General features: G+C 34.6%; 1 protein-coding gene across 4 annotated transcripts in view; it reads right to left on the minus strand.

Moving 5' to 3' along the window:
- LOC101897176 (segmentation protein cap'n'collar) overlaps positions 1-24081 on the minus strand; it is a 165342-nt gene that overhangs the window by 123152 nt on the left and 18109 nt on the right. Inside the window, exons 1-2 of one of the 4 annotated variants that reach the window (XM_059127014.1) lie at positions 10865-11192; positions 2030-2368 (exon numbers count right to left, since the gene is read on the minus strand). Coding sequence is in view for 1 of the 4 variants with exons in the window: in XM_059127016.1 (XP_058982999.1) it covers positions 15943-16218 (276 nt within the window). In the remaining 3 variants the exon portion in view is untranslated. Of the gene's footprint in view, positions 1-2029; positions 2369-10528; positions 11193-15942; positions 16254-24081 lie in introns of those variants that run through there. The other 3 variants (XM_059127012.1, XM_059127015.1, XM_059127016.1) reach the window with 3 other exon arrangements.

A 24081-nucleotide genomic window follows, 5' to 3' on the forward strand; every position in this document is an offset into this window, starting at 1 on the left:
CTCCCATATATATCTTCGTCCGATTTGCCTTTTATTGTGAACCAAACGTGTAATATCAGCCCGAATAGTATGGAATTTTGCACATACAACCAAATTACGCCTGAAAATAAGTATGCCAAATTTGATCGAAATCGGTTCAGATATAGCTATAGCTCCAATATATATTGTTCATCCGATTTGTTATTTTTGTCCTCCGCAGCCGTAATATGCACCCTGTAACAACAATATTTGGGGAAATATATCAAGTACAGCGCAGAAATAGCTTTGCTAAATTTTATCGAGATCGGTTCGGATTTGGATATATGTCCCATATATAACTTCGTCCGATTTACCTTTTATTGTGCACCAAACGTCTAATATTTGTCAAATGGGATGGAATCTGGCACTTACGACAAAATTGAGTCTAGAATCTAGTATGTCAAATTTTGTGAAGATCGGTTCAGATATAGCTATAGCTCCCATATATATTGTTCATCCGATTTTTTTATATTTGTTACCCACAGCAACGATATTCAGGGAAACATATGAAATACAGTTCAGAAATATCTTTGCCAAATTTTATCATCGGATCGGTTCAGATTTGGATATAGCTCCCATATATATATCAAATGGGCAATACATGTCCGAATTTAAAAGATACAAATGCTTTGGCATATTTAGTCTTTTGAACTTTAAATTATAATTACAATCATAGAGTGTATGATTGAATTCTCCCATGAAAACTTTTAATTGTTATGTGGAGCTCTACTAAATTAGCAAAGTTGTGTAGGGTATCATAAAGTCGGACCCGCCCGACTTTCTATACTGGTTTTAATTCGGAAATTCCTGGACCCATATGTGGACAATTTTCAGTCATCAAATAACAAATTTGATACAATTCCACTGAAAAATATGGCTTAAATAATCCAAATACCGAATATTCGGAAGACCGTTATATAGGATGCATGCCATAGATTCGCAACGGGAGTGATCGAATAGCGAAGCGAGTGGGGTTGGCAGTAGGGAAACAGTATGAAAAATGCTGAACTGCACAAAAACTATGATAGCTGCGTTATTGAGGCGAGCTCAAATGAAAGGTCTCGAAAAGTACTTTCTGAGTATATATGCCTTATATTTCCAAATAATTTCAGATAATCGATGTCTTCCGACTTTCTAACCAAAGTGGAGTTTGCGGTACGGAAACTGAATGGAAAATGCTGAATTGCTCGAGACTCAAATGAAAGGTCTCAAGTACTTTGAGACCTTTTATTTGAGCCCCGCCCCAATAACGCTGCTGTCAAAGTTTTTGTGCAATTCAGCATTTTCCATGAAGTTTCCCTACCGCAAACTCCACTATAGTAATTCGTCCTCGTCGGGAATTTGTGTCGTTTAATTTAGGAGCATTGTTTTTTTCTTATTACTTGTTGAAATTACGTTGATTTCGATTTTTGGTACATATTGGCTACTATGCTCTTCGATGTGTTTGTTTCGTTTCTCTATGTCACTGGGCAAAGCCTAACACTTTGGACAATTGGGCCTTTCAAAAAACCCCATGAGCTTTCCACTTAGCCCTCGTTATCCCGGCAGAGCTAAAGGGAGAAAGAGCAATTATTTCTTAAGTTTCCCGCAACGAAGATTTAAGCCAGTGACCCTATTTTTAGTTATCGGACGCCTACACTTTTTCCCAAAATAACTATTGTAATGTGCAGTTGACATTATTTTTATGCTTTCTGGTAATGCAGTTGGGAAGGTAGGTGTCATTACTAGTAGTGATGTATGCGACACATGTGCTTACCAAATTACGACGCCAAACATATAAAAAACGTCGATAATGCACAATTTGAGACGACAAGTTTTAAATATTGGGGGAAAGGGCTTCTCCGCATGCAATGAATATTTAATAAATGTGGTATTTGTCATTGTCCTTGTCGGGTAACATTCAATTGCGCAGTAAAATAAGATTTATCTGATGGTTGGCGTTATGACCTTTAACCTTAGTGTGGGCATGAAAAAGTATGGCTATAATAAAAATATACAAGAGTTCACTTACCTTGTTGCCTTGAAGAAGAATACGTTGAATCGCTGGCTAAAAGATTTGGAAAGCAGCAGCAGCGGCAGTTGTTGAACTCTTTTTTTCTTTCGATTGACAGGAAAGAAATTGTTAAGCGATGGGGCCAAAGAGGTGAGTTGTTGGCGGTGATGATAGCTGCACGGCTGTTGGATGCTGTTACTGCTGATGTTGTTGTTGTTGTAGCTGACGTTTTTCACTTTTATATTGCCGAAGGCATAAGAAAGTAGGATATACACAAGTCAAGAAATTGCGTTGTTAAGTTTTTTTTTCTTCAACTTTCTCTTTGTTCTTTTGAGGAAAAACTTTTTTCTTATAATTCTGTGGAAAAATTATTTTTTTTTCACACGGAAATTAAAAAAAAAATGGAAAGGAAAACAAAAAACACAATTAAGAAACAACAACCAATGCAAACGTAATTCTGCACAATATAGTGGTAGATAAATGGAATATTTCGGCAATTGCCAAAATTCATTAAAAGATAAATTATTTTTTTTATTCTGGTTAATTTTTTTATTTGTTAAGGTATATTTTTAAATCACGTTAATTTATTTTTTTATCGAAGCAAAAAGCCTCATCGATTTAGTTAACAAATTTATTGTATTTTTTTTTTTGAATTTTTTTATATTTTCCACTGTTTACGTTTTTTTTTCTTGGTAGGGAGGTATTTGTGTTATTCGACGTCCTTGAACTTGATTTTGATAATTTGCACTCTCTGTGCAAATTCAAACAATAAAAAAACAATCTGAACGGGTTTTTCGTTTGGCAAACAAAAAAAACGATATTTGTTGTGTTTTAGGCTAGAAGTGTGGAAGGGTGGTGCGTTCAGAAAAGAGGATTTTACGATGTCAAACGTCAAAGATAACAATTTTGGTAAAAAAAAAATTATTTTATATATATATATATATATATATATATATATATATAAATAGACTCAAATATATATATATATATATGTCATTTTTTACATTTTATTAATATTTCAATGAACTTAAATATATTTCAGTTTATTGTTCAATTTCGCGCCCTTTATCGCAACCACATTTTTTTATAAATAGACCAAAGCTTTACCTTACAAAGTCGTAGACCTTGTTTTCGACAAACTCAGAGAGCGAAGAAAAGAATGAGTTGAGAAAAAAATGAAGCAAAATAATTTATTAGTTCAAGCTACTCATGGCCAGGGTTGGGAAGTTCAGTGCTGTAGAACTTTTTCAATATATTTTTGTTTAAGGAGAGGATGTAGTGTATTCCAGAAAAAAAAACTCTCATAACCAAATTATGGGTTAACATTGTGGCACATTTTTGCTAACCTCTTATTTTAACTTGGCTATGTAATACGAAGTACATGTTTACTAAACTTCTACCAAGAGCCAGAAAAGAAATCAAATATACCCATAGTGCCTTTTGATGATCTTCATAGAATTACATTTTCACATTTCCCTCCGTCTGCTCATGTATTTTTAGTGTGATTTATTTATATTCGGCTGGAAAACCACAAGTGGCTATCGTTAGAGCACTCAAGCATTTAAATGTGAATAAATCTTTAAATCTATCATAGTCCGACGTCAAGGAAGTGGACGGAAAAAAACAGCAACATTAGCAGAAATAGTTCGAAAAGTAAAACATACGTTTCGAATATTTCGCAATATTCCATTCGGCAAATATTGAAAAATGAGCTCGGGGTAAAGCCATTGAAATTCCAAAGAGTGCAAGAACATACACCGCAATAGAAAGAAAATAAACTCAAAAGAGCTAAAGAGTTGCTTCGCTTTGCCGAAAGTGGTGAACTGTCGAGTTTGGTTTTCTCCGATGAGAAAAAATTCGTTGTCCAGCAGTTTGTAAACAAACCAAATGATCGTGTTTACTTGCCAAAGCGGTCAGCTGAAAATGTACACCTTCGGTTGGCCACCAGAATTCAAGCGTCGGCCATGGTGATGGTGTGGGCCGCCACAACAGCCGATGGTCGCTCTCCGCTCGTATTAATCGACCGTGGCATCAAAATAAATGCAGAATATGATTGTGAAAATATTCTGGATGGTGTATTAAAGCCTTGGGCACGCAAGCATTTTGGCCGCATACCTTGGACATTCCAACAGGACTCAGCACCATCGCACGCGCTACGCAAGAGAGGTTGCAAAATGAGGTTCTTCGCTTCTTTTCCAGCGCATAATGGCCACCAAAATTTACGGATATCAGTCCGTTGGACTATTGTGTCTGGAGTATTTTGGAAAGCAAGGTTGGCGCTAAAAAATACCAAAGTGTCGATCACCTCAAGCAAGCGCTTCGCCAGGAAAGGGCCAAAGTACCGCAGAGCAACTTTCGGGCAGCATATGGCGGTTTCATTGGCCGTATGAAGGCCATAATTCTTGCCAAAGGGCACAATTCGAAAAATTCTAAACATATTCTAAAAATTGATGCTATTTCTTACATATTCTAATTTTAATTATGGCGTTTAATATTGTTGTCGTTTTTTTATTACACCCTGTATATATATATATCCGATCATATATGTAAGTCCACCAAAGTCCCATACATATTTCCCTCGATACGGTATGCAAATTTTTGGAAAGAGGTGGATAGCAATGATATGTGAGTCGAGACACACACAGTTCAAATATAAATATTTTCAAAAGTTTTACTTTTCAAATGGTGGAGGGTATCAACTGTAGAAGTTTCAATTCTATGAAATATCTACGTGTTGTTCTACAATACTAAATTCCCATCTCTGACTACCAAGTAACCCAGAGTTCCAAAGTGCGTGATTTGCCTGAGGTAGTGGTGGTGTGCATGCATTAAAAAAGTCACTTCGATTATATATTAAAAACAAAATAACCTCCCATATGTTGTTGACATTTTGACACATTGTGAAACTCATAGCTGGATCGCATTTGGGCATATGTAAAAAGTAAACTCATTGTGAGGAATGAAACTAGGTAAACAAAAATACGGAAGTCCATAATATTGATTAAACATCTATGCGGTTAAAACATAAACACAAACACAAACACAAAAATACTGACACCTTTAATTTAAAACCTTTTTTTGTGAAGAAATCAATAACATAGTTAATAGTAAGAAGGACAATGTTGCCTTGAAGGTTAGGTTAGGTTGATAAAACAACAAACTTAACAACTTAGCAAAATTCTTTAACTATTTTATTTCATTTACCATGATCTGATTAAGGTCTCATCTGGAGAAACTGCTCCAACGTTTCATCACCTTCCTTTCTCAGTACTTATGATAAATCATATATAAAACGAATGGAGTCAACGATTTTCGATTCAATTTGTTTGTAAATTATTTATTTTTATGAATGTTGTATGTGGTATATTTAAAAATTTTGTAGCAAAGGCATAAACCACCCGAATTTTAGTCGTTTTTAAAAAAGGCTTAAAATGGTAAAGATCGGGAGGAAGAGGCATACATTTTAAACAAAACGAAAAGTAAATTATAACCTAACATCAAATCATTTAAGACACAATATCTAAAAATCGAAAGTGGAAAAAATATCTAGAAAAAGTTGGAACCATTCCTAAATTGAGTAAAAGTAGGTATAAATGAAAAGTCAAGGGATCATGTTTTGAATGTTTGAAACTTATAAGTAAAAAGAACTTCTGACTTAGGAATTTTCGCAATTTTCTAAAATTGTATCGCTTTACCTAAGGGAAATTACAGAATAAAGGATCTATTGCACGGAAACTGAAAAATGAAGCGGTATTGAGGCGTATCTCATATATAGGTGTCGGGAAGTTAAGTCCGAACATTTGGAAATAACGAGCAAAAACATTATTGTATTAAGGAATTTTACAAAAATTTTACCAAATTTAGAATAAAATGACCAACATTCTTAGTTTTTGTACAGTGGGCCCTTTATCTGTAATTTCTCCAAATTCAAAGAGAAATGTTCAGTAAAATAAAAGACGCTGGCTCGAAAAGTGGAAGGTTTCACTGTAGTTTCAGGAACAGGACATTTTAAGGTTTTCGACACATATAACACTAAGGAAACACCTAAATGCGTGGGGAGGTTATGTGGGAAACACCGGTGGTCGAATTTTGTATAAAACTTTACAGGCCGACAAAGACGTTAGTCTGATACTTCGATTTATGTCTGCGTACACCAAGACTGCCTCTGTTTGACGGTAAAAATATTTCTATGACATTTCACTTCCAATTAAATTTTGGGGGTTTGGCAAGATATGATTGGCAAACATTTCTGTACGTCAAGCGCTCGAATGTAGGACTCATCTAACAGAAATGCATCAATGTTTGAGCAATGGAGATCTTCAGGGTTTTATTTATTACATCCATTAGAAACTTCAAATACAAAATTTCAGAAAATTCTTCTAAAAAACAATTTTAGAAATCCATCAGAATACCGAGTATAGGATGGCATTATATGGGAGACATGGACATATATTAACTGTTTTTGCAAGGTGCTTAAGAACCCCTAACAAACTACAAGTTCAAAATTCCAGACAATTCCGTTGAAAAATGGACCGAAAATCGTCGAAATAGTTAAGAGAACTTGTTTTATGTATAGGCATGAGAGGACTAATATTTAGATTTTTGTCCTCAACTTGGAACTCTATAACCGGAACTCTTCTATATATTCGACCATGATCCATATTTAGAACAAAACAGTTATGGAAATGTAAAGTTTGAATCTATAATTCATTTGATATAAATTAAATACCGGAACATTGGTTACCTATTTGACATTTAATGAACTTCCAACCGAAAAGCTACCAACCTTTTACCCCAATGGGTTAAGAATAAAGTAGAATCACAAAACGCCAAAATCAAATGATTCACTTGAAATGAAAAAACTCTCGAGAATAATGTTGCTCTGCGCCATTGGTGTTGTTGATATTATTTTCTTTGTCGTCGCTGCTGTTGTTGTTGCTTCCGTTCGTTGGTCGTGTTATTATGAGTCAAACTCGTGTTGTGATGGGATGATGGTTGTGTTGTTGCACCATTGTCTGCTCAATTTTCGTCATACCAGAAATAATAAAAAAAGTTTTTTGTTATTGCCGTTGTTGTTGGAAACTTTCTTTGTTTTGCATTATTCCACACGCTAATTCTAAACAAAATTAAATCGAAGTCAATTGGTTGATCGGGGTTGATTTGTTGAGGGAGGTCCGGAAGGGAATGAAAACAAAACAATGCAGAGAAAAAATTGTCTGCAAAATATTATTTCTCTTATTGTTATTTTTTCAAATTGGTCAAAAGTTTGTCTTAATTATTCCTTTTATTTTTGCAATATTTCAAAAGAAATTCACATATTAAAAAATTCCATTTATTTTCTACTCTACAAATTGGAAAATATTTTTTTTTAATTAGATAAGTAGTTAACCATGTGAAATAAAAATATATTGTGGTTAGTTTGGTCTCTCGTTTATGCAAATTGCTCCTTTTTTACTTGATTCAAATCAGATTTATTAAAAAATTAGAATTTCATGGAATGTTTTACTTTCCACAATATGGGCAAGGTAGGAAGGAAGGCATTTGTTCGCTCACATCGACCACACACATACTCACTCACACACATGTAGGTTAAAAACACGAGGAAATCTTTGTGAAACAGAGAGGGAGAAAGAGAGAGTGTTGAACAATAACGGAGTTTAGTGATGCCAACTTTAGTTTTTGGACAGAGATTTGTAATGCGAAATATGTTTTATCCAAGCAAATAGCGTGGAACTGTCTGTACTGATTGTATCAGGTATCTTGATTCAATTTTAAGAATTGGTTTTAAAAACAATTTTCCGTAACTCATGCTGGGTAAATTAACACAACCCTGAGGGTTTTGTTGGATTCGAAACAATATGTAGGATTCGAAACATTTTCGAGCAATAACCAGAATGTAGATAACAGTGAAACCTTCGGTGATATTCATTCGAATTCGAGCGGGAGCGCTCCTGGGAACATAGGTAAACATAGAGTTAACTTAAATTTTGGATGTTCATGAATAGGAGTTTCCTTAGTTTTTGTGGGGGAGCAAAATTCTTTTAATTTCTGTCATAGCTCTGTTGTATTTCTATGTATGTGTATATTTTCTTCACACAATCGCACCCCCCTTCACGTTCTTCCATTCTTTCTCACTCTTCCTAAAAACTCCCACTCTTCGAACTATACTGTTCGCGAGCAAGTTCCGTGAAAATGAACAAATCCGTGCTATAAAATAAAATAATCGCCATCTGAGACTCCAAAAAATCCTGCAGAAATTTAGATATAGCCCGTATATTAAGGTTATATTTTAGGAGCTGCAGGAAACTTATAAAAATTGCATTAAATCTTTATTTGAATTGATAGTTAGTTTTTATGTTGACCGTGACTTTTTTCAAATTTCGAATTTGTCTTCGAATGCGTCAATTAAAGTGTGCACTTCTAGAAATGAACTTTAAAATAATCTGTATATAAGGCCGATTATGAATGTGAAATGAAATGGTCACCGAATTTACCTCTTTTACGCGAGCTGCATGACATGTGGCCCCGTTTGTTGAAGCCACATGTGACGCAAGTGAAGCCTTTGCCTTTTATACAAAATAGGAGGGATATAATCTCACGGTAGCGCTCACAATTTACAGTTACGTTGCGATTCGCAACATATTTGAAGAAGGTCCATTTATGCCACCAGACCATAAACCTCACCAAACTGTGACTTTTTCTGAATGCATTGGTAGCTTTTGCAATGCTTCTGTCTGAACTTAACTACTGCTTATTTACCATCGAGCCAAACGTGAGCATCGTAGCTAAGTAACAATCACAAAATCAGGACTTTCTTAACAGAACACGCCTTTTGATAATAAAATGCAGTGATTTGCAAGCGGTGTTCGTTTGCAAGACGAATCATCGTTAAATTATAGACCAAACTAAAGATAATTGACAATGAGAAAAAATGCGAAACGTGCTTGAGCTGTTTAAAAGGTTGCTGCCAAAAAGGTTATAGCTAAAACAAAATCTCTATTTATTTCTACCTCTAATAAATGGATATTTTCGAAATAATAAAGGGGACGAACCCGGGATATAGAAATGCCTATCCAACAAATGGTCACACGATGGAGTTTTTGTAGCGTTCGGAAAATTCATGATATAGCTGATACTCTTGCCTCTGCAAATTCCTACAATTTGTGCTAATATTTTTTCTGGGTCCAGAGTTAGTTTAGTTTTATAACTAAAAAAAACACGCTTTTTATTAAATTCGGTTGGTCAAATTTATTGTACAACAACTGTCAATATGTAAGTATATATTTAATCTTTAAAAAATAACCGCATCATGTGACAACTTGTGCGTTAGGCAGGTTTCATAAGCTTTCCACTGATTTCTATATTGTCTATATTAGGGTCTGCAATTCGCACTTTCGGGTCAAAAATCTGGGGTCCCGGGAATAAGGTTAAAAATATTAACCTGTGGGAAAAATTTCGAAAAAACCGAAGAGTTTTTACTAAACCTGTCAAGTTGTTCCATTGATTCTATCCGCTTTCAAATTTGAGGCGCTCTGAAACCGTAATAACCACTAAATGATTTTTTTGATTTACCTCACACATGTATAAACGTATATTTGATACAGGTAGTGGGGTAGATAAGTTTTTCATTAATAAATGAAATGTGCAGGAAATTATAATATGCAGTTATCAATCATCGACGTTAATTCTGGCTTTTTTAATAAAATTGCGTTTTTTTCGTTTACACGTATTGACATCACTGTGACGGAGCATTAAAATAAGCTTGGATGAGCGAAAAGGAGAGCCAACAACATTGAGGTCTTTTTGCAAACTTCACCACACACCACAGTATTGTGCATTGTTGTTGATGCCAATAACATTTGTATTCTCTTTTTAGAATCATTTCCCCTCTTGTTTTGCTGTTTCTTCGACTTTTTTATGTAAATAAGTGTGTCACTTCAAAGTAATTTTATGCAAAAAAACAAATGAAACAAAGAAGAAACCAAAATGAAATTTGATTGAAACATTGCAAAGCTCTCTTTCGACTTAAATCGCACACACACACACACACATATCATAACAAAGGAGAACAAAACCACATCATTCAACCATACATGGAATTTGGCATATGAAAAATCCATAGCCAACAGAAAAAAGAGCGTAGACATGGTGGCACACACACGCACGCACACAAACACATGTCCATTCAATATGAACGCAAGCAACAACACCTTGACAACACTCGCGCGATTTATATTAAAACGAATAGAATTGAGGAACTTTTTTGCTGATTTTTGTTTTTGGGAAAAAACACATGAAGTTTAATTAAACAAAAGGCCATGTTTTCGAATTATTTTTCTCTCTTTTTTTTCACACCAACTTCTCTCTTTGAGTTTGCATTGCTTGGTATGAAAAAAAAAAAAACTTCACATATGTTGCGCTTTTTGTTCTGACACACGGTTTATTTTGGCTTTTTTCTTTCATTTCTTTTTTTTGTCAAAGAAGAATAACACAAAAACCAATTTCTTTTGTCACTACCTTTTGGGTTTCGTTGTGTTGTTGGAATTTACACGACGTGTTCTGGTTTCACGTTATTTTCTTTCTCGTGGTTTGTTTTAACTTTCTTTCAAACTCTGAGCACAGACATTCACGTTGTTTGCTTGGCTGAATATTTTTCTCTTTGCTTTTATTCAGTATTTTTTTTTTTAATATTATGTTTGACGTTGGTTAATTCTTTTAAAATATTTTTGTGCACTTTAATCCGTACAATTATCGCCTCATACGCAATGGTATGGTGGGCTGGCTGGATGATTGGCTTTAGCCTTATTACACCACACACAACGAGTCGCTGAGACTTGCCGTTGTTGTTATTACTTTTGTTAATTATTTTCACTTCTATTGTTATTATTTAATTCACTCTCGGCGTATTTGTTGTTTCTTCTTCTTTTTCGAATTAATAATCGCAATTGAAATTCCCTTTTATTTTTTATTTTCGCACGACATAGACGGACGACGCGGCGTCACAACTCAATCGCTCTGTCCGTTGTATTTTGCAAATCGTGTGTTTGCTATGTTTCCAAATAATATTGCTGGTCGACTGATTTTTTAGATACGATGTTGTCGGCATATTCGTGTCTTAGGTATTTCACCACTTTGCATTTTGTTGTTGCACATTCTCTTCTCGCTCACCGAAACGCTCTCTGAGGAGAATTTTTCTCCACAATTGTAGATAAAAGCTTTCGTCGGACACATGTTTCAAACGAAACACAAAAGTTGTATTGTACGAAATACAACACTGTGTCGTAGCCGTTATCATTTGAAATGAAAGTCAAGACACATTACGTATTTCGGTGAGAAATATTTTCATGAAGTGAGTATACAACAGGTTAGCAATTTTCAGTCGGCATTCCGTCTAATACGTACCGTTAGAATCTATTCATATATATAAGAGTAGTGAAATAACTAACTGACTGGGAATCAACGCCCAGCACGAGGGCCAGTCTTGGTGCCTAGGCTTATGATATAGCTGGGTTTTTGGAAATACGTACTAAACGGGAACCGAAAAGTACTAAAATATACATTTAATTGAATAATTTTATTGAGAAAACGGAGTGAACTAGAATTCATTTTTGAGCTAACATTTTGAAATTATAGTCACTGATACAGTACAAAATAGACGTATCAAGGGAAATACGAATTTTAAGGTTACGAAAAAATTTAAAATAATACCTAACTTCTGAAATAGCACCACTTGCTGTTATGTAAACGGACAGAACTAAAAACTTGTCATTCGTTCATTTTGGTATGAGAATCAAGATTGGAAAATAAGTTTCACATATGATGGTGATTTCGGAAATGGGTACTTGCGTGCAGATTGAAGACATGGAGGCCCAATTGAGAGCCAATGTTTAATAAATGTTTGCTGCAAAAGTTTTCAAATAATGAAAATAAAATGATGATTGGTAGGTGGTAGCATTATATGGGCATGATTTGTAAACAGGGCATGATTTGTAACAGAGATTTGTATATATATATATTCAACAGTCGGAAGTCAAATGTTTTTAGCAAAACATAGGGTTGTTTTCAAATAGAAAGCCAATAGATTGGTTATGCATAGAACACTTAAAGTACGGGTCACAACGTGCATCGGCTCAGTCAGTATTTTGCTACACTAGAAGTAAGTCTATCCATTTTGGAGGAAATCAATTGAAATATGAAATATGTTTCCGTATTTATATCTGATTGGTTTGATATTTCAACTTTTTTCAACATAAGAGAGAGAAAACAAAAAAGTTAGAAATTAATACCTCTGCTAAAATATATACCCTCAGATACATGAATACATAGGATATACATACAGGGTACAAAGAGCGACCATCGGCTGTTATGGCGGCCCACACCATCACGATGGCCAGTGTTTGAGTTCTGGTGGCCAACCGAAGGTGCACATTTTCAGCGAACCTCTTTGGCAAGTAAACACGATAATTTTGTTTGTTTACAAACTGCTGGACAACGAATGTTTTCTCATTGGAGAAAACCAAATTCGGCAGTTCACCACTTTCGGCCAAGCGAAGCAACTCTTTATCTCTTTTCAGTCTATTTTCTTTCCGTTGCCGTGTAAGTTCTTGCCCTTTTTGGAATTTCAATGGCTTTACCATGAGGTCATTTTTCAATATTTGCCGAATGGAATATTACGATATGTTCAGCTCACGATCCATTTTTTGGCTACTGCGACGCGGGTTTCGATCAAGTCGTTTCTTTACTTTTCGAAACATTTCTGCTGATGTTGCTGTTTTCTTACGTCCAACTCCTTGACGTCGGGCTACGCTAACAGTATCACTGTAACGAGCGACGGTATGAGAAACAAAAGATTTTTTCACATTTAAATGCTAGAGTGCTCTAACGATAGCCACTTGTGGTTTTCCAGCCAAATATAAAGGAATCACTCTATCACGCTTGAATACCAACACTTCCTTCCAACTTTTTTCTGAAAAATTCTCACCAAAATAATATATAATGGGCTGCCACTGGAATAATTGTAACAGCTGTCGGACGAGTGGGTTAGAAATGACAGCAGTCTGAGGTTAGTTGCAGAGCTTTCATCTCACCCTATATATTATTTGATATGACAAAAGCGTGCCTCATCGAAATAACGGTTTTAGGCACTAGTCCTCTTTTGGACCAAATCCGTTTCAGGACATTTTTGGTCGATCTAAGGGTGTCCGTCTGTCTCCTTCTCGAATTGAGCAACATCAGTCGGAGATGGGCAACATCAGTACACTCCTTCTGGTACCTCCCCCACAAAAGGTCAACACTTCCAATGTTTACATCACAATATCGACCCACTCCATCATGTAGCTCCCACAAAAAGGGTCAACATTTTTAATTATTATAACTTTATAAAATACGAAATGAGCATTCGATTCTATTTAAATTTCACACTTACCATTTTTTTATTAACGCAAGATCGGGTGTGAAGATGGAATATGTCAAACCACACATTTTGACCACCCCCCTAAAACAGATCAAAAGAAGATGGGAGATGTAGACTCAATCCTAGTACCTTCGCCACAACGGGTCAACCTTATAAATAACCAACACGCTCATAAATGGGATTTAAGAGTCCGATTTCCTTCAAATTTCACACATCGCTATATTTCTATTAACACAAGATCTGGAGTGAAGATGATAGATATCGGCCCATCCATTTTGGTACATCCCCCACATGAGTCACAATTTTCAATACCTATATCTATCTATAATTTGCGTAACGATTAAGCGATTCTTTTAATACTTGGTAACTAGAAATCTGATGTTAATATAGAATTTATCGGTTCGATCCATCTTGTACCCACCCCTTTTGCCTGTTACAAACAAATGCACAAAGACATAATACTCTGACCACCTTGTGGGTATAAAAATTATTACACATCTCATATAAAGGCGAATAAAGTAGTCAGTGCAGTCCAAATTTGCTACATTTATATTAGACTTAGGTCAGATACGAAATGGATAACATTGACTCTTTTCTTTAAAGATCTGTCAAAAATACTCCATAAATTAAAGATGTATCGACAGTTCTTTTTTAAGAATGAATTCCTTTCAATAGTTTTTCTTTCCGTATAAGATTTGTCGACAGTTATTCTATGGAGAGAAGAGATGGTCTTTTATATCATAGACCTCACAATAGGTTGTTTACAGGTAGAGGAGCGCTCCACTACTATTCTATGGAGTGAAGAGATGGTCTTTTATATCAAAGACCTCACAATAGGTTGTTTACAGGTAGAGGAGCGCTCCACTACAAGGTGAGATGAAAATACTGCAACCAATTTCAGACTGCTGTCATTTCTGAGCCACTCGCCCGACAGCTGTTAAAATTATTCCAGTGACAGTTCATTATATTGCTTACCAGCGTACAAAAGCATTTTGGTGAGAATTTTCCAGAAAAAAGTTACTTGTGATTGACTTCAAGCGTGATAGTGTAATTTCTTTATATTTGGTTGGAAAACAACACGTGGCTATCGTTAGAGCTCCACCAATTAAATTTTGTGTCTCGTACCATCGCCCGTTACCGTGATACTGGTAGGGTAGCCCGACGTTAAGGAAGTGGACGGAAGAAAACAGCAACATCAGCAGAAATGGTTTGAAAAGTAAAACAAACTTTTCGAATATTTCGCAATATTCCATTCGGCAAATATTGAAAAATGACCTCGAAGTAAAGCCATTGAAATTCCAAAGAGTGCAAGAACATACACCGCAACAGAAAGAAAATAGACTCAAAAGAGCTAAAGAGTTGCTTCGCTTTGCCGAAAGTGGTGAACTGTCGAATTTGGTTTTCTCCGATGAGAAAAAATTCGTTTTACATCGGTTTGCAAACAAAAAATATGATCGTGTTTAGTTTCCAAAGAGGTCAGCTGAAAATGTACTCCTTCGGTTGGCCACCAGAACTCAAGCGGCGACCATGGTGATGGTGTGGGCCGGTATAGCAGCCGACCGTCGCTCTCCGCTCGTATTAGTGGAACGTGGCATCAGAATAAATGCCGAATATTATCGCGAAAATATTGTGGAGGGTGTATTAAAGCTTTCGGCACGCAAACATTTTGGCCGCAGACCTTGAACATTCCAACAGGACTCAACGCCATTGCAATCAACACGCGCCACGCAAGAATGGTTACAAAATGTGGTTCCTCGCTTCATTTCCAGCTCACAATGGCCACCAAAATTTCCGAATACCAATCCGTTGGACTATTGTGACTGGAGTAAAAAATATCGCTCACCTCAAGCAAGCGCTTCGCCGGGAATGCTCCAAAATACCGCAGAGCAACATTCGGACAGCGTGTGATGGTTTCATTGGCCGTTGAAAGGCCATAATTGACCAATTCGAACAAATCTAAACTCATTCTAAAATTCCCACATTTTTTTGCGTTCATTCAATAAAAAACTTAAAAAAAATGTAAAAAATATGACGTTTGTCTTTGTTGCATTTTTTTATGTCACCCTATAATCTGTTGTAGATAGACATTTTGTCGACAGCTGTAAAAGCCTTCTGTTTAAAGAAGACCTCTGTAGGCAGAAGGACATCATAAATATGAGATCTTCCTTTGTATCCTATGACATATGACATTTTTGGACATTATTGTTTTCTGGAAACCTAAGTATTAAAAACAAAAAAAAAAAAAAAAAATACATTTACCGTTTACGATGATTTTAAAAATGTTTTTTTGTGGTACTCAAAGTATTCGTTTTTTTTTTCTGAAAAATTAACACTCAAAATAACATTGTAAAATAACTTACCATGACTTTGTTATTCTATATTTTTTTAATATTCTTAACTCTCCAGTTTCTTTTCGTTTTTCTTTCTTTTTTTGAAATTGCAATTCTCTCATGTTACCATTTTTTGTTAACTTTGTCTCTCCTTGTAAAAATTATTAATCAGAAAACAGAGTACTTACCTGAGAAATATACCTTGGACCGCCACCCAGAATCATATCACTACTCGAAGTGGTACGTATTTTAAATCTTGGTTCTTTGAAGGACATTTCAGTTGTTGTTGGTGGTGGATCATTATTCGTCTTGCTATTGCCATCAATGCAAGATGAATATGACGCACCCATACTACTTATCGGCGGCAGGATAGTCATCTTCGTTATATCGGCATGATATCCATTTTCCATATCCTTGATGGGCGATAAGGATTCTAGTCGTGGTAAATCTTCCAATTCCAACATCCTGAAAGCTCATGAACGAGATATGGGTCGAGAGACTGTAAAGGGGGTAAAAGAAGGGAAGTACTTGGTTTAGTAGGTAATTTCGATTTTTTTCGTATTTCAAAACTTGTCTTGAAATTAAAAAAAATTAAATGTTAAAAATTTGCATATTTCTTCGTATGGTAGCACACATAAACCTATAACTTCTGGACCAGTGACTTCCCGATGTGATGATGACATCAAACTTTCGTTTGATGAAGCTTTTAAGTATACCAACTTAGCACACATCTTCCCTGGGAATTCTCAGTCCATCCAGACATGTCAATCTCGTTTCGAAAATTCAAATTCATTCTATTTAAAAAAAAAGTATCACATAAATTTTAATTTTATGACAAACCATTAATGGCAACACACGCTGCGTGACAAAGCGTTTCAAAGGTTATACATACGTACACACATATTAATTTGGATTATCTGTTAAAAAATAATATTTTTCATTTGTCTAATGTGAATAAACAAATTCGGCAAATGATAATGATCAATTATGATTTTTTTTTTAATAAAAGTAAACAAAAACATACAAAAACAACTCAAATCGAATATGCTCAATTGAAATCTTAAAACCTTTCAAGGGAAGCTCTCTGAGCTTAATAACTAGTATTGAATAGATAAGGGGATGAGTTCTATTCCTATTCAAATTCAACGACAAATTTCTGCGGATTTTCTTTTATAAGGGGGCTATAACAAGCTGAGAAACTACAAATTTTCAAATGTAATTCGAAACGTTATAGTTGTAATTCAATAACTCTATCTGTAATTCGTATAACTCCATTTGAAATTGAAATATTTCATAAATAATTCGAGATTTCCTTTTGTAATTCGATTTTTTTCCATTTACAATTGAAGCCATTATGTTTGTAATTCGAAAAAATACGAACTTATTGTAATTATTTGATTTCGAATTTCCATTTTGAATTACAAATTATACTATATTTCATATATTTTATATGAAATAAATCCAATTAAAAATAAGTAAGCAAAGGCTACGGGGCCGACCATGTGATACCCTACAACATCACTACAATATGTTAGAAGCCCCCTTACGTGCAAATCCATTTTGGAAGATTTCGCTTTTGAAATTATGTCACGGAGCACTGCCCAGATATTACCCTTAGAATTTTGAACAGGGACATTTGCCCAATATTTACGCACTCGGTCGTACTGTTAGCTGTTGTGGTCCATTTTACAGCTAAATATAACCCAATGGTGATCCAAATTGCTAGAATTCTTCCCTGTCCTTAACTTTCTTCTCAGGCGTGTCGATTGGCTTCAATTGTATGCACAGTCATTATACCCTACACCACAAGGTGGTCAGGGTATTATGTCTTTGTGCATTTGTTTGTAACAGGCAGAAGGAAACGAAATAGACCCATAGTTCCTTTTGATGATCTGCATAGAATCACATTCTGAGTCGATTTATGCATGTCCGTCCGTCCGTCTGTCCATGTATTTTTGTAAACAAAGTACAGGTCGCATTTATTGCCCGATCCAGATGAAATTTTGCACAGATCATTTGTTTGGCCCAAGGACGAACCCCATTGAAATTGGAGATAATCGGTCAAAATTTAGATATAGCTCCCATATATATCTTCGTCCGATTTTGCTTTTATTGTGCACCAAACGTGTAATATCAGTCCGAATTGTATGGAATTTTGCACATACAACCAAATTACGCCTGAAAATATGTATGCCAAATTTGATCGAAATCGGTTCAGATATAGCTATAGCTCCCATATATATTGTTCATCCGATTTGTTGTATTTGTTACCGACAGCCGTAATATGCACTCCGTAACAACGATATTCAGGGAAATAAATCAAATACAGCTCAGAAATATCTTTGCCAAATTTTATCGAGATCGGTTCAGATTTGGATATATCTCCCATATATATATATTTATCTGATTTCAAATTAATTTTGCACCAAATGGGCAATACAAGTCCGAATTTAAAAGATACAAATGCTTCGGCATATTTAGTCCTTTGAATTTTAAATTATAATTATAATCATAGCGTGTATGATTGAATTCTCCCATAAAAAGCTTTTAATTGTTATGCGCAGCTCTACTAAATTAGTAAAGTGGTGTAGGGTATCATAAAATCGGCCCCGCCCGACTTTAGGACTTTCTTTACTGGTTTTTATATGAAATAAATCCAATTAAAAACAAGTAAGCAAAGGCTATAGTCGTGCGGGGCCGACCATGTGATAACCTACAACAACACTACAATATGTTAGAAGCCCTCTTACGTGCAAATCCATCTTGGAAGATTTCGCTTTTAAAATTATGTCACGGAGCACAGCCCAGATATTACCCTTAGCATTTTGAACAGGGACATTTGCCCAATATTTACGCACTCCGTCATACTGTTTGTTGTGGTCCATTTTACAGCTAAATATAACCCAATGGTGATCCAAATTACTAGAATTCTTCCCTGTCCTTAACTATCTTCTCAGGCGTGCCGATTGGCTTCAATTGTATGCACAGTCATTTTTTTCTGTTTTTGGTCCATTTCAACTCCTAAAAATATTGCGGACATCTTTGAAAAAAATAGGCCTAGCCCTTCTGACCCTAACCTTACCCTTGTAAAAATTTTCGCGAGAGTCGGGCGATAATTGCAGACTGTATATAATAATCAAAACCTATGTTATAAGGTCAAAAAATATTACAAAATATACACTTCAATATTTAGTCAAATTGAAAAAATCGCATGCGATAAAAAAATATGTAAAAATAAAAAAATGTCACAAAATACTACAAAATCAATATTAACATCATTATAGGCGTCTTTTTATGTGATTTTTTTAGATTTTATACTTTTATGCCAAAAGGGCATTCTGAATTGACAAAATTTGTCAAAATCGATGCAGCCATTCTTGAGATATAAGCATTCTAGCTAACATCCCCTTTGTATATACATTGTATACATTTCGCAATATAAATCCGATATATTTATTGTCGGCATCTACGTAACGGTCAGAATTGACCTGTTCGTCTATTTCTGATTTCGCCGGGATTACAAATATTCGCGGTTTAATAGAAAAATTGACTTTTATTTAACAAAAATGTTATGGTCTATTTCACCAACTAAACATTACCCGATGACCATCAAAATTGGAAGGCTTCTGCCCAGACTCAAGCTCTAGCCTCATGATAATTTCCGTGTCGATTGGTCTATAATTGCGACCGGTTGCTCTGCAAAATCAGGAAATTTTTCAGTTTCTGATCCATTTCTACCCCTAAATATTATGCGATCATGGACAGCCGGATGGACGGACATACATAGCTAGATCAACTCAGCTCGGCGAGATAGCAAAATCCATATATACTTTCCTATGTGAGAAACCAATATTTCGAGCTGTTACATAATTTTTGGCCCAATCAAACTTATAATACCCCAAACACATAGTGTTGTAGGGTATAATGAAAAAATCAACTTTAAAAGGAAATAATTCCGATTTTAAATGAAATGTAATGAATTACAAAAGGAATTATTGAATATTTGGGTGTGCCCTTATATGAGACCAATTAGGTTGGCATTTTTTTTGCAGAAAACTTCAAAATAACTCAAAATGAGAGGGAAAGGGGTGTTAGCTAAAATGCTTATATCTCAAGAGTGGCTGGTCCGATTTTGACAAATTTTGTCATTTCAGAATGCCCTCTTGGCATAAACGAGTAAAGTCTAAAAAAAGCAATAAAAGATATCAACAATGATGGTAATATAGATTTTGTAGTATTTTGTGATATTTTATTTTATTTTTCATCTATTTTTTTTTTTCAATTTGAATTATAATATCGAAGTGTATATTTGGTAATATTTTATACCCTTACAACACAGGTTAGGGTACCTCACGAAAATTTCCATAAGGGTGAGGTAGGCTCACAAGGGCCCATTGGTTTTAAAAAGGTAAGCAATATATTAAGGGGTTGAAATGTACCAACAACTAAAAATGTTCCTGACTTTTCCGCCGTTATAAAGGTCACAAATAGAAACCATAGGGCAGAGTTTAGAACAACGGATAGAATGGATCACTACTTTTGTGTCAAAAAGCTAACATCTCCATTCTACGAAAACGATGAAAATAACTTACAGGCGAAATCCAAAATACACAAAAGGCGAACTTCCAGTTTTTTTATGCTGATTTCGTTGACGAATATAGCCAAATATTGTAGACAAGCCAATCATATAGATGAGTCTAAATTTGGAGATACAGAGGGCCTCTTGCATTTGGAGATGATCGCAAAATACTTAGGGTTCCAAATGAATCAAAAACAGAAAAATTTTCCTGATTACACATTTGAAACCAATCGACATTTTGCCTTAGAAGAAAGTTAAGGACATCGAAGAAGTCTACCATTTTGAATTATGAATGGACCACAAAAACTAACAGCACGACGGAGTGCGTAAATATTGGGCAAATGACCCTGATACAAAAGCAGAGGGTAATATCTGGGCAATGCTCTATGACATAATTTCAAAAGCGAAGCCTTCCAAAATGGATTTGGACATAAGGGGGCTTCTAACACATTGTATTGTTGTAGTGTATCACATGGTCGGACCCGCACGATTATAGCTTTTGCTTACTTGTTTGTATTATTTAAGTTTTTCCTTTTTCGGAAAGAATAATAGGAAAATAGTTTCGTTCCAAACTATTTCAATGTTTCCATATGTAAAACTAGAAACCAACAGTAACCTAGATATAAAATTTCAGAACAGTACACTTCAAAAACAGTCATCATCAACAGTAACATCGATATCAAATTTCAGGATATTATCTCCATTACTTTAGGAAATACCAAATTCAGTACCATTTATGACTTTTCCAACAACTAAATTACTCATTTCCAAACCCAACTCAGCCGCAACAATTATCCAAATATCAAATTTCATAATTTTACTCTATCCCTTCGCCCAATTTAGTGCCAGTAATAGTACTATACTACCACCTTTAAATCGCGACTCCATATACCAACACAGAACTATGACCGTAAAGACAAATTGTAAATAATAATAGCAAAGACCCAAACCACTTGCATTTTGTGTTGGGACACAAGGTGTAATTTGGAAAATATATTTTTTTTAATTTTAATGATTTTCTATTTTTTTTTTTGGATAAATCAACGCATTTTCAAAAACTATTCTCCCAATTTAATTTAAGAGGAAAATGACACAATTTCCCAAAGTGGACGAATAACCAGAGTGGGGTTTGCGCTAGGGAAACTGCATGCAAAATGCTGAATTGCACAAAAACAATGATAACTGATTTAGGCGGGGCTCAAATGAAAGGTTTCGAGGGGCACTGTCTTATGCCTTGTATTCCAAAATGATTTCAGATTATCGAGTTTTTACGATTTTCTAACCAAAGTGGGATTGTCGGTAGGGAAACTGCATGGAAAATGCTGAAATGCACACAAACTATGATTGTTGCGTTATTGAGGCGGGGCTCAAATGAAGGGTCTCGAGAAGTACTTTCTGTCATATATACCTTTTACTTCTCGAGACCTTTCATTTTAGCTCCGTCGAGACCAATACAAAACGCAAGTGGTTTGTGTCTTTGCTATTATATTTTAAAAAAATATTTTCACGGGCATCATAGACATCAATATCAAATTTGAGGATATCAACCCCATCCCCTCATTTAATACAAAATTTGGTACCATTTAGTAGTTTTCGTACAAATATCGCCGAATTTCAAACACAGAAAACTTCAGTAATCTAAATATAAAATTGAATAATTTTATTTCTATCCTTTCAACTAATACCAAAAAAAAAAACATTTTGTAAATTTTCTCCAATTATAGAACACATTTCCGAAACCACCTCCATATGTCTAGACTATACGTAAACAGCGACTCTTATACCAAAATTTTGAATTTGAGCATTATTTCCAAATTTAGTACTATTAAGTACAGTTCATATAGCAAACTGACTTTTCTGCAACACAAAGTATCAAATTTAACATAGTATTCACTTTTTAGTACTTTTTTACCCTTTTAGTACGTATTTCAAAAAACCCAACCTTTTCACACGCCTGCCCAGCAAGACTGATCCTCGTGTAAAATTTCAAGATATTCAGCCGTTTCGTCTGGGAGTTTATATAATTTATTTAAATATATATAGGTATAAACAAATCCACAGTTTATGTTTAGCTGGAAAGTCCTTAGAAACAATTTGATAGACAATTAAAATTTTATTTTTATAAAAATTTTAAAAAAATAAGTCCGTCATTTCAATTTAGCCACTCTTGAAATATATCCCCTTGGAAAATATATTTTAAAAATCCAACATGTATATTTAGCCGGGAAATGCTCAAAAATAATTAAAATAAATATGTATATTTTTTTAAATATATTTTATATTTTATTTTTATATATATTTTATATTTTGAAGTCCACGAAAAGTATCGTAAAAAAATTCATTATTTAAATGGAAGAAATAAATAGTTAAAAGATTTAAAGCTGTTTGCCATGTGTCCTTTAAAAGTCCTTAAGCCCTCACAAATATTTTTAAAAATTCTGAAAAATTGAACCAAACGGAAACGGCGTAGCTAGGTGGTATAATTATGACTTTTGTTTCTTTTTGTAAAAGATCTTTGGTGGGAGGAATCGTCGAAAAAAATCATACTTGGTCTAAGTATAATAAACCGTTATTAACTTTGAATCATAATTTTTGGACCCCCAAGAGGAGGGGAGTACCAGAAGGAGTAAACCCATCTACTTTCATTACAAATATTGGAAGGTGGGAAGTTTGGGAAAAATATGGGAATATTGTCACATTTTATGATTTTTCAAAATTTTGGCCACTTAATCACACAATTTGTTAGTTATAGGCAAAAATATTTGAGTGGGCAAAGTGTGAAGAAAATCAGGGACAAACATAGTGCGATTAATTCAAGGTAATCTCAAATTTCAAATAGCAATGTACAGCTATGCATTATTCTGCAATTTATCTTGTCAAATTTAACTTCATTGAAATTTAACTTCCCATTTCTGAGAGACGTAGTCTAAAACTTAGACTTATAGGGGTCTCCGGGTAATATTTCAAGTTGTTGCAAACAAAAGACGACATCAATAACTAATTCCTTCCTTTATAAGAGGTTACATATAAACTTTGTGGAAGGATGAAGGATCAATAATACAAATAATAACAGAACGGTCCACACCTTTCTAATGTGGATTGCCCCGAAAAATCTATCAATATTTTAAATTTTTTCCATATAAATTTCTCAAAAAAAAAAAAAATTCTAATTATTCCATCTAGTTGTGAAATTAAATATATATAAATAATCATCCTTGCCTTGTTAACACAGCTAACGACAAGCCAATTAGCATGGTTTCGTTTAATTTATTTAGAATACATGTTTTGTGAGAATAACACCAGAGTTTGTCACCGAAATAGCCTCATCCCTGCGAATCTTAAAATACAAATTCACGAGTCATTGTTTATGTTATTTATTTTTACAGACAGGCATTTGTTTTTCATTCTTAAACCGGTATCGAAAATGAGAGAGAATTCGAAAAATATTTATATATGCTGCTGCTTTATACCCCTAAGTCTATCTGTTTGAAACAGGAGAGATTTTTAATAAGAAGTTATTTATCTTGGGTAAATACTATCTCATTTCAATGGCATAATGTGGTAAAGGAAATGACTATCCTCAAAATGCCGAAAATGTCGAAGACCGTTTTATGGGGGAACCCGAAAATCTTCGGGTGCCATCATATGGTGACTATAAGAAAAATTACTGGTGGTTTTCCTCGTTTCGAGTGTTTTTACTATCCACAGAAAATTACAACTGATTAGGTTGAGATTTGGGAAAGAAATC

This window comes from Musca domestica, unplaced genomic scaffold (genome assembly GCF_030504385.1).
Source record: "Musca domestica strain aabys unplaced genomic scaffold, Musca_domestica.polishedcontigs.V.1.1 42, whole genome shotgun sequence".
Classification (NCBI taxonomy): Eukaryota; Metazoa; Arthropoda; class Insecta; order Diptera; family Muscidae; genus Musca; species Musca domestica.